Source organism: Diadema antillarum, unplaced genomic scaffold (genome assembly GCF_040938485.1).
Source record: "Diadema antillarum isolate AM-2024a unplaced genomic scaffold, OU_Dant_1.0 seq00000248_RagTag, whole genome shotgun sequence".
Classification (NCBI taxonomy): domain Eukaryota; kingdom Metazoa; phylum Echinodermata; class Echinoidea; order Diadematoida; family Diadematidae; genus Diadema; species Diadema antillarum.
In genome coordinates this window covers 2270567-2287179 of record NW_027271292.1, presented here as the reverse complement: position 1 = coordinate 2287179, position 16613 = coordinate 2270567, and the positions used below count along the sequence as shown (strand labels likewise).

The window sequence follows — 16613 nt, the reverse complement described above, 5'->3', positions numbered from 1 at the left end:
CCTGTGGTTCCCTTTGATGTTATGTTACTAGCAGAATTGTAGGCACTAACTACCAATCAAGGGAACTCTTAGACACTAAATGTGTTCCACTCTGTGCCTGAAAGGGTATCTACACACAATACAAGTTACCTTAGTTACTGGAAAGTGAGATGATCATTAATATAAGTGCTGCGGTCCATCCTCCAGGTACCCCGCCCAAAGACCCCTATAGATACGATATGTGTACCTATAGAATAAGTCCTGACCATGCATCCATCCTGACCCATGCACCATTAGCAATCATAGATGTAAACGACTGTACGGGTCGGGAGAGACAAAGGGGTCATTACATGAAACACAGACAGCATAATGCCGAAGCAGACGACACTGTAGATTTCAACCAGAAAAACGCCACCCTTTGACCTTTGAGTGATACGTGTCAATATGACCCCAACCTTCAGGCGAGCGCCACTTTTCGCGATGCATATTGGATTTGAGTGTTGCGGGCATGGTGAACGAAAGGTCACTTCCATATTTCACCTCGCTCCTATATCTTCCCCGACATGCCGCGTCGGTATTTGTATGCCATTTATCGAAATTAGATTGACTTTAAAGGCAGCTAGGTAATCAAAAGAGATCCACCCGTGTAACATTACTTAAACGATGCACCACTATAATGCCAATCGTTGGCGGAATCCATCCACCACTACAGCGTTCCTTGGATATTCATACGCACTCATAAAAAGTAGAACTTTATCCAGTCAAAATCAAGACACTTTATAGGAACAATAGAACATAATCGGAGCAAGACTTGGCTAAATGTTGACTGTATGTTGCATTTTGACGTCATGAAGAATGAACACGCTAATGTTCGACAGCCCTTCACATTATCCGGGAATCCTTCTTATGCCGTATTTGATATGATTTTTTATTGTAATATTCAGGAGATATAACATGATTACGCTTTCTGTTTATAATCTTTGCTTTTATCCTCTGATTGACTGTTTTCATAAAATACATCTGACATTTCCTTCCTTACGTAAGGCAATCTCTGTAATCCTCTGCGAGCTAACGACAGAGTCTGTAGCCGAGCTGAATGCTCAAAGTAATGGCAAACGGTCGCAAAAGATATAAAAAGGATCCGTTCTTGGACTCTTCGAAAGACAGTCGATACTTACAGAAATGAGTGTTCTTTATAGCGCATCGATCAACACAAGGGAAAAAACAAAACAAAACACGAGAAGAAGCGGATTACACGAACGATCTCAGATCCATTATTTATCTCTCTGTAAAGATATCGTAAAGATGTCAAATTTAAAGTTATCATCATGCATTCTAAAGATGGGGTCAGACGGTGAAGAAATAAAACTTGTCTGCTCGGATATCTTCTCCCGCCAGTTAACTCACCTGGTACGCCGCCTGATATTCAGTCCGGATAAGGATCAATTTTTCATCGTCGGTTAGTCTCCCCGTCAGCCGCCCCCACACCTTGCCGAAGTCGCACTCTTTGCAGTATTTGGCCAGGCCTGCTACGACAGCCACCGCTCCCAAAGTCACGCCAGAAACGACCAGAGCGACGGCTATGACCGGCATTGCGCTCAAAGTCTGAAATTGAGACAACATAAAATGGTTCCGCTTAATAACGTTTGCTTAGCTCTCATCACTCATGGGCATAATAGATATGTAAAATTGAAAGGATATTGTTATTCACAAACTACTTTCCTTTTCTTGACTCTTTCTTCAAATTGTCTTCAAATTGTCTTCGAATGAATAAATTGTTTGTCTCGAGGATGGAAAACGGGTTCATAGTTATACTACGTTATACTACAAACACCAGAAACAACTACATACACAAATAAGCACTTCAACAATTATGCACCTCCTGTTCGTAATTTCATCTTCCTTTTGACAGTACTTTTACTGAATGCGATTTTTTCAAGGCTTCTCATAGATACATTGTATTACAGAATTTAGAAGTTAAGATTCAAAACCCCCTATGCGAAAGGAAAAGCAGTCATGACAATTCAGTGCAAATGATTTCTTTCCTTGTTCGTTCTTTGCAAGAGTCATCGGTTGGCTTGGACTAAGAATAGCTATCAAAGTCGATACAACATTATCAAAAAAAGAAAAAGAAAAGATTAGAAAAAGAAAAACCTAAGGTGGGAAGGAGGTCAAAAGCTCATACAAAATGACCCAGACGACAAAAACAGCGGTACATCGCTGCGATGCAACCACCAAAAGATTGCCGCCAGAGAGCACTCGTCTAGATATGAATAAATGCGCATAATCGAAGGAATGGATAGAGATGAGAACATCAGAGGTCTGTTTGTAAGACATGACACGTGACCAGCTGGTCAGACGAATGGGCAGGTATACCTCTTTGGACAGACATACAGGTTTGCTCAGGCAGGGAGGTCTAGACTCGACGGTCTTCATCAGGAACATATGATTGAACTCGCTGGAGTTTCAAACCATTAAAACCATGAACATGGTGCCCATCACACCTGAATGCAATTACACATAAAAAACACCACCAACAACAACAAACAGAATAGATCTTTTCTGATGACATAACTGATGCCCTAAATTGATCTAATCTATGTAAGGTCACATGACATTTTTAGATCATGTTGGTGAGGCTAAAATGTACCTTCTTTACGCGGCCGTCCAGCAGAGAATTAACAATGTAACGACATGAACAATATGAAATTAATGCTTCTTGTGAAGTACGTCACGTGCACAGCGGTTAACCAGTCCTATAATCTGTGCACCTTCATAAGGCTGCCTTGCCTAGGACACACAGTACATTTATGGTGTGACTTCAAGAACACTAGAATGTTCAAATTAAGGAAATTTTGCGTCGAGTTTTTTTTTTTCAACTAATTGACAAATTGCTGTACATCGACGTAAATAAGCACCTAATCAATATTGTAGTGTTAAGTTAGGTAGTAGCTTATTGATCGTCTACTACTATGATTTTTCTTTTTTTAAAGATATTTTTCGATGTAGGGCAATTTGTCAATCAAAGTGTTATTGCTGGTACGTAGGCGTGTGTTCTATGAAGTTAAGTGGACCGACGTGGAGCATTAAAAAGAAACAACAATGTTTCAACTGAATAAAAGAAAATTGAGAGAGAGAAAAAAATTGAGGTTGAATGATATCATGGTACAATATCGTAGAAAGGATGCATTGTGGCATGCAAAATTTCACATCAAGTAAAATGTGTTTTTTTATCATACCACAGCCATAGAAGGCATTATCCACGGAGAAACTTTTCTCTTTATTTTGCATGTGATTGGCGAAATGAAAATATGAAAAAAGTCTGTATACGCGCGCGCACACACAGACACACAGACACACACACACACGCACACACGCACACACATAAGCAAGTTAAAGGTTATAATCAACACACTCTTAACGTGGAATATAGTTATAAAATCGTTGACAAAAACAAACAAACAAACAAACAAACAAACAAACAAACATTTTACGCCATGGTAAAACCAACGGAGAAGTTGTGAAACGATGACACCATGGCCTCGAGACATTTTAGATTGGTGGCTGCAGGGAGGTGAGACCTCCCTGGTGATTGAGACTGCATACTGAAATTACGTGGAGTTTTACAATCCAAAAACTTTTTGAGATTTGTCTAATTTGAACGAGATATTCGTTAATTCTATTTGACTTTGGTCCCTATTCTCTACAAGTCAGCGCGAACATTGAGTGGTGTTGCCCTGTAAGTTGATGGGGTTTGTCGAAGGCACGGATTGTTGTGAATTGATAGCGCCCTCATCACGGTGTATAACCTTCGTGTGTTTAGAATTAGGGCTTTTGCTACAGGGTTTCCGCGCTGATGGAGACATTTGAAATCACTAGATGTAGGTGAGTACTATCGACTTAAGTGATTTTATTTTTCTAATGGACGCCACGCGACTTGGTTGGAGAGCTCGTACAGTACTATTCTATTCTCTCATCAATCCAATCGGTATAGTGTCAAGACGTATTTGCCTGATGATGATAAAATTTGATAGAACTACCCTCTACACGTAATTGCTTTAGCCAAATAATGCATAATTGAGGGAAACCATGGCAACATGAAACACCGGGCGAACGTGACCAGCGTACTGAAGCTGGGTTACTAGGCGCACCCTCCGGTGTTCGTCTAATTAGATCTTGCTCCATTAATTTCAAATGACTGAAGTGATAACACGTGAATATCGCTACCATCTCCCAAAACAGACAAATTCAGTGCATCAATATTTAATGCACGCTTGCACGTGATTGTTTGAGAGTTTTCCCGGGGCTTCAAATTACATTCCGTCTCTTTGCATATCAAGGCACTACACACGTTGCTACTAATACGATGAAAGGTTCAACTATGTAGCGCTGTAATCTAGGATCTGATAAAAGGAAAATTCAATTTGAGATTCAATAATTCGAACTCACTGTTAATTGTTAATATTGCAGGAGAACCTGCTTTACAGCCACTGATTATCACATCTCTGGGTTTATTATGTGATTGTGCTTTCGAACAATCAAGAGATTGATAACGTTTTGGTGTTGTTTTTTTCACAGTACTCAAAGGTATAGAATGTCTAGACAGTATGGTGTGAAGCGACGTCAAGCCAACAATTAAAGGGGATGGCTAGTAACCGATCAGTGGGAATCAGTGGGAATGCTGAGGGATGATTGTTCCAATCCTTGTGGGATTCATTTAAGAGTACATTATATATCTACTGTTGTGTGAAAATTATTTGCTTCAGAACGGTCTCATATTCAAGTAATGTGCAGATTAATGCCCCGTCACTGACCAGGGACGCTTACCTGGAAACATTAAACTGCACATTACTTGAATTTGAGACCATTCTGAACCAAATAGTTTTCACACAAGAATAGATATATAATGTACTCTTAAATGAATCCCACAAGGATTGGAACAATCATCCCTCAGCAATCCCACTGATTCCTACTGATCAGTTACTAGCCATCCCCTTTAAACGCCAAGAACAGCCGCACATAATGATTCTAAGTATACTCTGTGTCTGTCTACATATTCTTCTGCTAAAAAGACGTTCGCCGATACGTTGGATAGTCAATTTGTGTCATAATCAGTGCAAGTGACTGATTCCCTGCCACATTAATCGCTCAGACACAGCAAACCGTAAAGTCCCGTTCTCATTAATCCTATGTGTGCCAGGGACCTTGGACGGCGTGTACAACGCTATGGAATTTTCTGCACCAATCTACACTCATAGCGCTTAAGGGGTTAAGTTGTCTATAGCGTCTGTAGAGCATGCGTTGTTACATCAAGGACATCGAATAGTCTCCCAAGAGTTTAGCTGTTCGCCAAGCGTGGCGCTATCTCTCGATATAGTGTGCAACCAAGTTCAAGGTTGATAGATTGATATCACTGTACTCTTGCACGTGTGACGTTAAAAAAAAGACAGACGATGGATATGTGTAATCTTGAGGTCGATGTGAACTTAATGCGACAAGAGCGATCTACAAACTGTCATTAACACGATACCTCTATGCCCCCACCCCTCCCAGCAGTAGGCTCTAACATACATAAGGTAGTGTAGAGCACTCTATACGCAGAACCTTGTAGTAATAGTAAACCCGGTTACAGACCGTCTTTTGAAAAGTGCAGATACATTACGACTGATTTATTCTACCTTCAAACCCGTAAATAACATTATCTATGGAGCCAACAGCATGTGGCAATACCTCACTCTTAACGAGTGGCCAGCTATCCTGTGCTGCAATGATGTGGCATAGAGTAAAAGTACCAATATACAAATTGCGTACATTGAGAGGGGGAACAGATTATGGACAGAAAATGCAAAGTCAAGACAAAGTAAGTGAGACATCTCCCCTTACTCCCCTCTTCTCATAATATTAACCCCTCATTCAGTCTACAAACTTATCCTGATAATTAAATGTCTTACTGTTGTTGTGTAGTATAGTTTAAGCAGTATATAGACGCAAGGCAGTTACAGTTAACAAACACTGTAGAAATGCACATTCTACAAAATAGAAGAGACTGCAAAATATTGGAAAGAGACAGAGTCGCTTGCAACTGTCTTCCAATCAGTGCATACAAGTCAAGATAGGCCTACTTGAATGAAAGAAAAACAATCTGACATTAAGAAAGTAAACGCAATTGGTGTTTTTTGTTTGTTGTTAGATCTTTGACATTAGTGATTTTGGTGGGCAATCGTCAATATCTTTTGACCACAGTAACCTTTACATTTGACTTTACTCTATTAAGCATCATAATTCTATTACCTTTTTTTTTTTTTTTTTTTTTTTTTTTTTTTTTTTTTTTTTAGAAAGAGACCAGTAAAGATAAGGGAACTGTTTGCATTAATTACATGCATTGATGCATAACAATTGGGATATAGGTTTTGAGATTTCCAACGTTTAGTGTGGGTTTAAAATATGCAAGATCATTAAGAAATGTTTCCCCACATTAATGTTACACGCCATTACTGTTTAGGGTTGAATTATTAAGCATTCGGCCGAAGTGAGTTTGTTGCTGTTGTTTTTTGTATTCACCAGAAGAGGAAGAAAACAGCGTAGCATGGTCGAAATGACGGCGTGACAGGATGCTTCAGTCCGCATGATTCGCTTATCTAATTGGTGATGGAGTAGCGGCAGACAGCCATGAATGTCACTGGTTTCTCTGGGAGAGAAGAATATTACCCCGCTGTCTCGCTTCATCTTCATAACCCACCTGAGTTATTTCTCTACGCCGAGATCATACAGCCGTAACTCTTGTTCAAATGGTGTAAGGTCCCCGTGAGTTTAGTAATATCATGGGTTATGATCGCTGCGACGCAAAGTATGGGGGAGGTGAGGGTTTTGGCGCAGTTTACTGTTGTGCTAACTGTCAAAGACAACACCCCCTCTTACTTATGAGGCCTGTAAGGCTCTCCATAGCTTCACTTCAGACGGTGGTGTCTAACATTTATAATCTAGCGTGATGCAACATGTTTTGTTTTGTTTTGTTTTGTTTTGTTTTGTTTTGTTTTGTTTGCTTTGTTTTGTTGTTGTTTTTTGCCCGCCCAGCTTTGTAACGCGGAACGATCATTTATAATTATCATGTATCTAGGTGGATCTCAATTATTCCTACAAGCACCATCGTCGCTTTAGGATCAAAACCACGGATTCGATGTTGTATATTCAAATAACAACCGGGACTGCAAATGTTGAGTTTGGAATGACCAAAATGCTGCGTCGTGTTCAGGTCAGCCGTCCTTTTTAGCTAGACCCATGCAGTCGATTCATTCTCCGCACCCTGGAATATGTTATGAGGGATAGTATGCCTGTGGCGTATATTAGTGACGTATCGTCTTATACCAGATAAATGTCAATGTACTGTTAGCCCCTGCCTGAGGTTACAATAATTAGTATCTTATGAAGCGCCTCTAAACGTATTATTTACAACAGGGCGAACAACTGACGAGGCGATCTATAAGGTTTGTACAGCAGACCTTTGCGATTGATCATGACCTGTAATTCGCTGCGTTTATCCGGACGTTTCACTCGGTACTACGAGAATGAAAACTTCGAAACTTCTATGGCGCGTCATTTTACTGGTTCTATGACAACAACAACAACAGCAACATCCATTGTCATTAACACCTTTATATATAAATGGCTAAAGAGAATAAGAAGAAAGTAAGATCAACCGTTGATGATAAAGCGAAATAAGGGGAATAAAAGAATATTGAGTGAACACACCAGACAAGCATGAACATCATGTAATGATTACTGGCGTGATACTGTCGGGATGGGGTAACGTGAACAATGCATACCATGTCACACGAGGCATGTTTGGGTATTAAAGGATGATTTCTTTCTATTTATATACGGTCCCTGCCGTATGATGATCAAATTTAAAGCCATTTCATGTCCAGTAAGACAGCATCGCTTTGATATCATATTTGTAAAATGTTGACAAATTCGCTCATATTATGTTAAACCTTCCTGAGCCCCACAAATATGACTAAGGATGGGACTACTGGCAATGATAATGAACTTGACTTGTTGCCAAGAAGAGATATTAATGCCGCAGTGTATATTTTGCCCATGACAATGTCATGAAGCGATAATCGCGACAATCGTTGGCTAATTGAAGATGGGTAATTGATGGCCTAACAAGATTATCGCTGGAATCAATGGTTCGTTGCTGATTTAATCATTCAGAGAAGACGAGGGCTCGCACAGGTGTGAGAGTTATCTCTGGCTATCGTGAAATATTGTCCGTGTTCGAATACTGCATGTTTGTTTGTTCAACTGAACTGAACTAAAAATATAATATGTACATCTTGTGTTAGCGGCTTATGGTATGTTTCGGAACTGTATTGCTTTTTTTTTTCGAGACAAACATGATAAACAGAGCTTTTTATCATGCATAAGTGCTGTTATAAATTTCACAAAATTAGACGAAACTTTACTTGAAGATATGACGCATTCTTCCTTTCTTCCTTCGGGAAAAATCGTTGTGCTTTTAAAATCCGACCCAAGTCGCGAATATTCAACAAATAATTGACCCCCTACAAATTTTGGTGCAAGCTTATACCTCGTGCTATAGAGTTATCTCATCTTCATCCTTAGGAAGAAAAATGCTTTTGTTATTAAAAAAAAAAGATAAATCCACCGCATTGGACATTAGATTTGTTTAGAAAATAATTTCAAGCAAAACGCAAGATAATTACTCAAAAAAAAACAACTAACCGCTTCCCTTTTTTCCATTCCCAGGTTGATCACAGGAGCGCTGTTTCTAATACCCAGTGGACACTGATCACCGAGGAACAAGAACATCTCTCAGGTCCATTTAGGAATACGGACGCCATTTCCGTTGCATCAAAAACAGCTGAGACATAGCCTATATAATTAGTTGCATATCCCTCGAGGGAGCCTCCAAGGCCGAAAGCAATATGAAATTACAACGGTTCTATTACGGCTCAATTATTGGCCGTGATTCCCTATAGACTTTTATGTTAGCCCACAGGTATGAATGATTCGTCTGACGAATGGGCGCAGAGTGTTTTGTCAACCATCAAAGGCCGAAATTAAAGGAACTATTTTCCCAGAGATGCAGATATCTTGAATGAATGCGTGTCAGAGCACCTGCGGCAAGAGTTTTTGACGAGCTTCAAGAAAAGCGAGTCTCGTGGTAAAGAGGTGACTGTGCTCAGGATCTAACGACAACGGCTCCAGGGTTCGATTCCACCTGACACGCGTATTTCTTCGGAGGAGATAATTCCGTTTCTGGTCCACATGGAAAGATAAGTGGGCCTAGGGGGCAAGAGTCATAATGGTACGACACGACCCTCTGACATAGAAGAAAGGTTACATTGATGAGGTTAAGAGTTCATTGTCAGGATTGTCGAGACATTTCAAACAGAAGTCAAGACATGACGTCATGTGGGCCTACTGGGTCACGTGACAGTGTCATAAGAAGCTAGGGAGATTGCGACTTTTCCATACTGATCAATTATTAGACTTGGATAGTGGGTGATCACTTATTCACGTGGAGGACCCAGAATCACTATTGATATGATAACGATGTAGAGGAAAAGGTAATAGAAAAGCAAAATAAAGATAATAGACAACACATCTATCCCTTTGTATACTGTAGGACAAACGAATCGCAAATAAAAACATGCTGATAGTTAGCAAGGGGCTTAACCCTGTCCTGGAACATGGGTTTGATCTTTTGGGGAGTCAGCTCAAGAAGCATTACAGTCACTGACATGACGAATCGATTGCTTAAAGGAGAGATGCGAGGGTTAGGGCTTACACATTGCACAGAGAAATTGCTGTAAGTTACTCTGTAAAAATCTAACAAAGAAAAATACAATTTTCTTATGAAAGTGACGTAGCAGTGAAAGGATGTGGTGACTCTCTCTCTCTCTTCTCTTCTCTCTCTCTCTCTCTCTCTCTCTGTCTCTCCCTTACCTGCTATCTCTCTCTATCTCGTGATCACACAACCTACATTGTGCCTATCATGCTTGTCATTCAAGAACATGTACACACTTTTCCAGCTTTGTATTATATTTCTGTTTTTCGAAAAGATCTATATAAGACTACACGTATAATGTAAGTCGACCTTGCACAAGTACCGCGCAGGTGGAAATTTGAGCAAGAACAAAGCAGGTGACAGAAGTTACAAGGACTATACCTCTTGCTTTGAAGTCTGTTAATGTGAATATACTCATTAAACGGCGCAACATGATAATGCCAGTTCTAGAAATGTCAATCGCTGTATACCCATCGTTTGGTCTGACCTTGTATGTGTGTGTGCGTGTGTGTGTGTGTGTGTTTGTGTGTGTGTGTTTGTGTGTATGTGTGTGTATTTAAGGAGATAGTTTGCGTTAAAGGAAAAACAATACTGTTTTTCTTTTCATTTACTCCTTAAAATGATTAATTTGTCCAGACATAAAGAAAAAAGAATAATGTCGATCTTAAAAGAGAAAATAGTGAATTCATTCTCATCGAGTGAAATGCAGACATTGAAAGCCAAAACATCAGGATTTTCGTCTTATTGCATAATCGTGTGTGTGTGTGGATGTAGGCCTATGCATGTGTGTGTGTGCAATAGATAAAATCTAATGGGCTCCCGCATCGTAATGTTAATGATTTAGCCCATGTCATCACCACTCTGTGAGGTTGAAATCCTTTTGAATTTTTATACGAATCTAGACCATTCTGATGGCAAAAAAACTCTTCACATTTACCGCTCAATCCAAGACAGGCTGTAAACAAAACGGCGTGTCTTCTTTATGCGTCCTCATTAGCTAGCGTGAAATCGCTTGCAGACATTGCGTCATGCTAATCGAATCGACAAAATTTGCCTGTGGTACTTATTTCCCCCAATTTGCTTTCGCACTCTACACTGGTTAAGCAATTTACTTGGTTGGTGAAAGTTTCATCGAAAAAGCATGTAAGCAAAGATACGTTATCATTTTCGTGTTGAAAGGCAAGTTGCCATTGGTGTAATAAGACATCCTAAATAACGAATGAGTTAACAAGCGCGGAGCCTTTAGGCAATGCGAGAAAATTGCTGAATAGCCCGGGGACTCAACGCGCTCTTTAGCAACGCTTACCTCTTGGTATTGTGTCCTTAATTAAGTTTCTCGGTTTACATGAATTCTGGATGAAATTGGAAGATGAGATGGAGAGGGAGAGGGAGAGAGGGAGAGATGGATAGACTGAGAGAGAGAGAGAGAGAGAGAGAGAGAGAGAGAGAGAGGTGGGAAAAGGAGAGATGAATAATAATGAGGGTAAGGAAGAGCGATAGAAGAAAAGATAAAGAGAAGAAGAAACAAAGAATAGGGTCCGTATGTGATGACGCATTCAATTATGTAGACATTTTTTTTTTTACCCATGATAAATGTAGCCTGTATTCTAATGTATACATTATACTTCTTAACCAGTTTATATGACTGTGCAATGTATTCACAAATTTGCAACTTAGTTTTGTATAGAGTAAACCCCTCAAGACCAAATTCATGGAAGGGGCAACTCTTCAAGAGATGTGAATAGATGAGAGGATAAAAAGACGAGGATAATTAGAGGAGATTTATACAGCGAAGAATTGAAAAAAGAAAATTAGGCCTTTATCAGGTGAAAGATTCTGGAATGCATAAAGAACAATATATCGGAGAACCGACATCTCTCAGGAGACAAATTCGGTCTAGTTTTTGTTTCCTGAGTTAGAATTCACTCACTCTAGCGATGATAAATTCTGGTTTTACACCATTTCTGTGTTGTCACATCTATCCATTATTGTTAGAGTAAAATGTATCTATCTATTTTGTGCAGGAGAGGAGAGATTGAGGAAATTATTTCTAAAACCGTATAATTTCTTGTGCCAGAAGATGTTCAAGTTGTCGGCAGATTAATGAACAGTGTATATCCGAGACGAGAAAAGAATAGGGCATGGCGGCAAATTAATGGTTTTGTCCTTAACCACCTTGTAGACGTAGCTAGGGGTTTCCATAAACAGTAGGCACATACATTGTACTTGCATAACTTACAAAGATTAACAAGAGCAAATGGCAAAGATATTGAGCCACACGCCGCATTTTGCCAACCAAATCTCAGGCAGAGGTTCTGGAAACAGCGGCTATGTTGTGATAACGAGCTACTTTTAGATCCCACGGAACTGAAGATCGTGTCATGACAACACGATGTAAGGATGCCCCCGCCACAGGGCAGGAGCCAAATGAGTGGAGAGTCGCAGGGAATTGATTAGGCACACATCACCCACACAGGTTTGAGGATGGAGCGCCTTCTCAGTCATCTCTAACTCCATTCTCTGACATCCCTCCCAAAGCCATTCAATCTTCTTTTATATCAACAAATTTCAATGGTATTGATGAATATCAAAGATTTTTTTTAAAGAGTATGACTTCTTATCTTCAAGAGTAAAAAAGAAAAAAGTGTGGTTATACAAACTGCCGTCAAATTGAGAGTAAGTTACAATGTAAAAGCGTTTTTGTCTTTGTTTTTGGCACTTGAAGGTAAATATTCCATTCTGTCTTTCTTCATCCAGCAGATATCCATTCACTCCACGTCATTGTTTAGATGGTTGGTTGATCTCAGAAATTGTCTGAAAATGTAAACTATGCGAGTTGATGGGTAGCTTTAAAACATGAGCATCTTGCAATTTTCGCAAATGTGTCTGATGTAGAGCCGTTTCGTGGCAAAAGATCTTAAACAGAAACGAATAACTTAAATACTCCTATTTCGAAGTGCTTGCCCTCTCATACTGTCAGATATAAATGTAACTCATATGCAACTTGTGGAGTCTACAGGTGAATTCTTTGTAAAGAACGTGAGGGTTTTACAAGAAGGTAATTGTCTGTCCTGTTTTTCCCCTCCTGCCTTCTAGAAATGTGCTGCGTGACATCCGCTTATCATATTTAACACCATTTCACATTCTTCCATCCTTTTCCTTTATCAATACCTGGAAAGTCACACCAGAGGGAGAGAGAGGGGGGGGGGGGGGGAGGAGGTGGGATGGGGGTGGATGAGAGGGAAAGAGCGGAGTGGTGAAGAGATAGATGCATTGGGTACATGAGTACGAGTGGAGGTGGTTTGTTTGACGAATCAGCCGGGGCATAAAAGCGATTGTTCCACTTCCATTCCAGGTATTGCACTCGAAGCATCGATCTTCACGCAGAGATTGCGTGGAATGAGATTGACATAAAAACCAAAGCTAAACCTGTTTACCTCCTTGGAAGACCAAATAAGGCCAGGAAAGTGGGAAAGATAAAGAAAAAGATATAAGGAAGAGAGCGGGAGGTATAGAGTGTGTATATATGTTATGATATGGCCCACATGTATTTGTGTGTGTGTGTGTGTGTGTGTGTGTGTGTGTGTGTGGTGTGCGTGTGTGTGTGTGTGTGTGCGTGTGTGTGTGAGTGTGTGTGTGTGTGTGTGTGTGTGTGTGTTTGTTGTTGTTGCTTATTTTTGCATTGGGGTTGAAGTGATGCCTACTAGCCGTGTGTGAGCGTGAATGAGAGCTCGTATTGAGAGAATGACACGGAAATCGCTGGCCAGCTAAAAGCTCCCCAAAATGAAACAAAATAAAACACGGCAGTTTTTTCCTTTTGGGGGGAAATAATTTAGTGATTCTTTTTTATTAATTTTTTTTCACATGTTCCACAACACATGAAATAAAACCCTATATTTGTATCCACATGCACAGCAATTTCTGTTGATCTATTATAACGCGTCTACCATTTTCATCGTCTTTTTGCCCCCCTTTAACAACACTTCCTTTCAAACATCAACAGCTCTTCAATTCAAATTTGCTCGGTTTATATGTCTCTCGCTTCCGCACTTCAATCCCTCTCGTCAAGCAAAGAGAGTAAACACAAAAGCACACAGACCGACAGACAGACAGATACACACACACACACACACACACACACACACACACACACACAGAAACTCACTTCCCAAAACCTAATTTATTTTTACTGTCGAGAATGACGAAGAAAAGTCTACCAGTGAAGATCGAAGAATTCCTATTTCCCTCAATTATGTACTCTTGTCTAGACGACGGAACCCGACAATGTTTGCACGTGGTACATCACTGTCACAATCGACGTCCGTACATTAGAATGGTAGGCTACTCACGAGTCACTGCTTATTAAAGTAAGTTGAGACTCCCCTCCTACCCCCCCCCCCACCGCTCCCAACCCCTCCAGGCAGTGCTTTTAGCCGCCTTCCTGATCACAAATCGACCAAGTTTCATGAATCATGAGAGAAGCGGATACCCTCACTGTGCGATAACACGGTTTCGTCCCTCCTAAAATATGCTAAAACCATGAGCCACAAATTTCCAGTGGTATTACAATGTACGGCACAAAATATTCATCAGCCAGATATCGGCTCAGTGTCATCTCGGCCCCAGGCAATGCTGCCTCTTTGTATCGAGACTCAAGCCATTCCATTTCAATGCTCCCATACGGTAGGTTATGTTTTTCAAACCCTGTCACACCATCTGGTCGGATGAAGACAGAGGGATGTAGTTTCCACTATTTTTTAATAAAAATGTCACGCTATGCTGAGTTATTGGCTGTCGGTGGGATATCAAATTCGTGGACATCGTATGCTTACTATTTTCTCTTCAATCTGACAATACGACTGCTGTTACATAACACTAATCCACACCTGAATCTAACTTTAAATCTTCTTTCGTCGTGTTCGTCATTGAAGAGAACCATGGCGCTAATATGGTCCGAGATGCTACCACTGAGAATTTTGGTACAGGATTATTACTGGGGAAGTTCAGACAGTTGTTGTATACAACGTTAAAAGATCTTCTTTTTTTGGGGGGGGGGGGGTCCATTGTAAATTAAACAATCTCATTAAAAAAAAATACTGTACAGAATAAATTAGTTACGTATCAGAGTGATTAGTTCGAACTTCTGCCTGGTTTTGCCGTAAGAAATAGGTAAATGAATAGACAAATAACTGACTAAAAACTTGCTGGATCGGTAAATGCGGTGAGGCGTTCCTGGGGGATTACCCAGTGTCTTTTGTGTAAATATAACAAATCTTCGTATCACTGTTATCATCACCAATACTACATGCTTTGATTTATTGATCGGGCAAATTATTTGCGTATCATTGTATGGAACGAATGTACAGTAAGAAGGTTGGCAGGAAACTAAGTTGGTTGAGAGGGCCTATGTAGAACAAAGAAGTTGTTGCGACCATTAACTCTAGGAGCTGGCATTTTACTAATAACAATCGACCATAAGTTTGTTCAGTGCGCAGCTTACGACTGAACTTTTCAAGTGCAGAGATCGGGCATGCCTTCCCATCCTTCGTAATTGTTAAATAACCACAGGCTGACAGGTGGTGGTTCGAAGTAAACAGTTTGGAAAGGCATATTTGCGTACTAGGAACATCAAGTAAACAATCATTTCGAAGCTTCTGGACTTTTCAAGGCTTCCGGTCTTGAAGATACAGTGTTATATACTTTTCTTTCCTCGCTTTATATAAAATGAAGTATATATATATATATATATATATATAATGTATATATATATATATATATATATATTGTGACGAACTCGCCTTCTCGTCGTGAAGTAAGAGAGTGTATTTGACTGTCTGTACAAATGCCTCCGCGAGCCGTGTCAGGATGGCCGAGTAGGCGGGGTTCGTTTTGTTGCAGTTTACAACGATCCCTTTAAATTATTAAAACTACTAGTCTTTATGCTACCATGTATTATGTTGTGTCAGAAGCAGCTCACCAACACAAGCGGCACACATACCAAGTTCAGCATCACTTAAAGTATGTCACTCCCAAGCGTCACTTGTAGAGGATGTTAAATTGGTATACTTATTTTGTTACCAACTTTTGCTACCAACTCTTGTTACCAAGTTCTGCTACCAAGTTCTGTTACCAACTCTGCTACCAACTTTTGCTACCAACTCAGTCACGCTAACGTGGAACACCTTTCACAACCATATGGTGGCACAGGTATCGTTGGTGGCACGGGGTAAAGTGCTATATCGCACCGTTACCAACTTCTTCAGGCGGCGACTGGAACTTGGATTGGGCACGGACTATGCGACAAGTCACATTACCAATATACCCGAAATCCAACGACGACGACTGGAACTTGGATTGGGCACGGACTATGCGACAAGTCACATTACCATTATACCCGAAATCCAATTACTTGCTAGTTGGTCTTCTCAGGAACGGCGCTCCAACTCAGGAACATGTACCACCACTCTCCAACTTGTTGTATTGTGGTAGGACTCTTAAGAAGACAACAGTGTAGTCACAATTTCAGGAACACATGTACAGTTTATTACACATAGAAGTGAACGCTAACAACACATTGGAAATATATCATACACGGGCTACTTGTTGCGGACTATGTCACACAACGGCCACTTTATATGCCTCTCCTCCTATCGCGGAATGAGGAGGCAATCCCGCACGGCCGTGATCAACGCGGAAATTACCCGCAGTAGTCGTTCAAATTATTTACAATGTTGGCGTGGTTACAAAATTCGTACAAGGATTATACATTTTAACAGTATTTCTTGTACATGGTTACTATAATTCGGCATGTATCATCGGT

At 40.3% G+C, this 16613-nt stretch overlaps 1 protein-coding gene across 1 annotated transcript in view; it reads right to left on the bottom strand.

Annotated features, from left to right (window-relative positions):
• Positions 1-16613, bottom strand: part of LOC139729623 (synaptotagmin-12-like) — a 120050-nt gene that overhangs the window by 77170 nt on the left and 26267 nt on the right. The window contains exon 2 of the mRNA XM_071640550.1: positions 1387-1584. Within this exon, the coding sequence (XP_071496651.1) occupies positions 1387-1572 (186 nt within the window). The 5' untranslated portion in view covers positions 1573-1584. The remainder of the gene's footprint in view (positions 1-1386; positions 1585-16613) is intronic.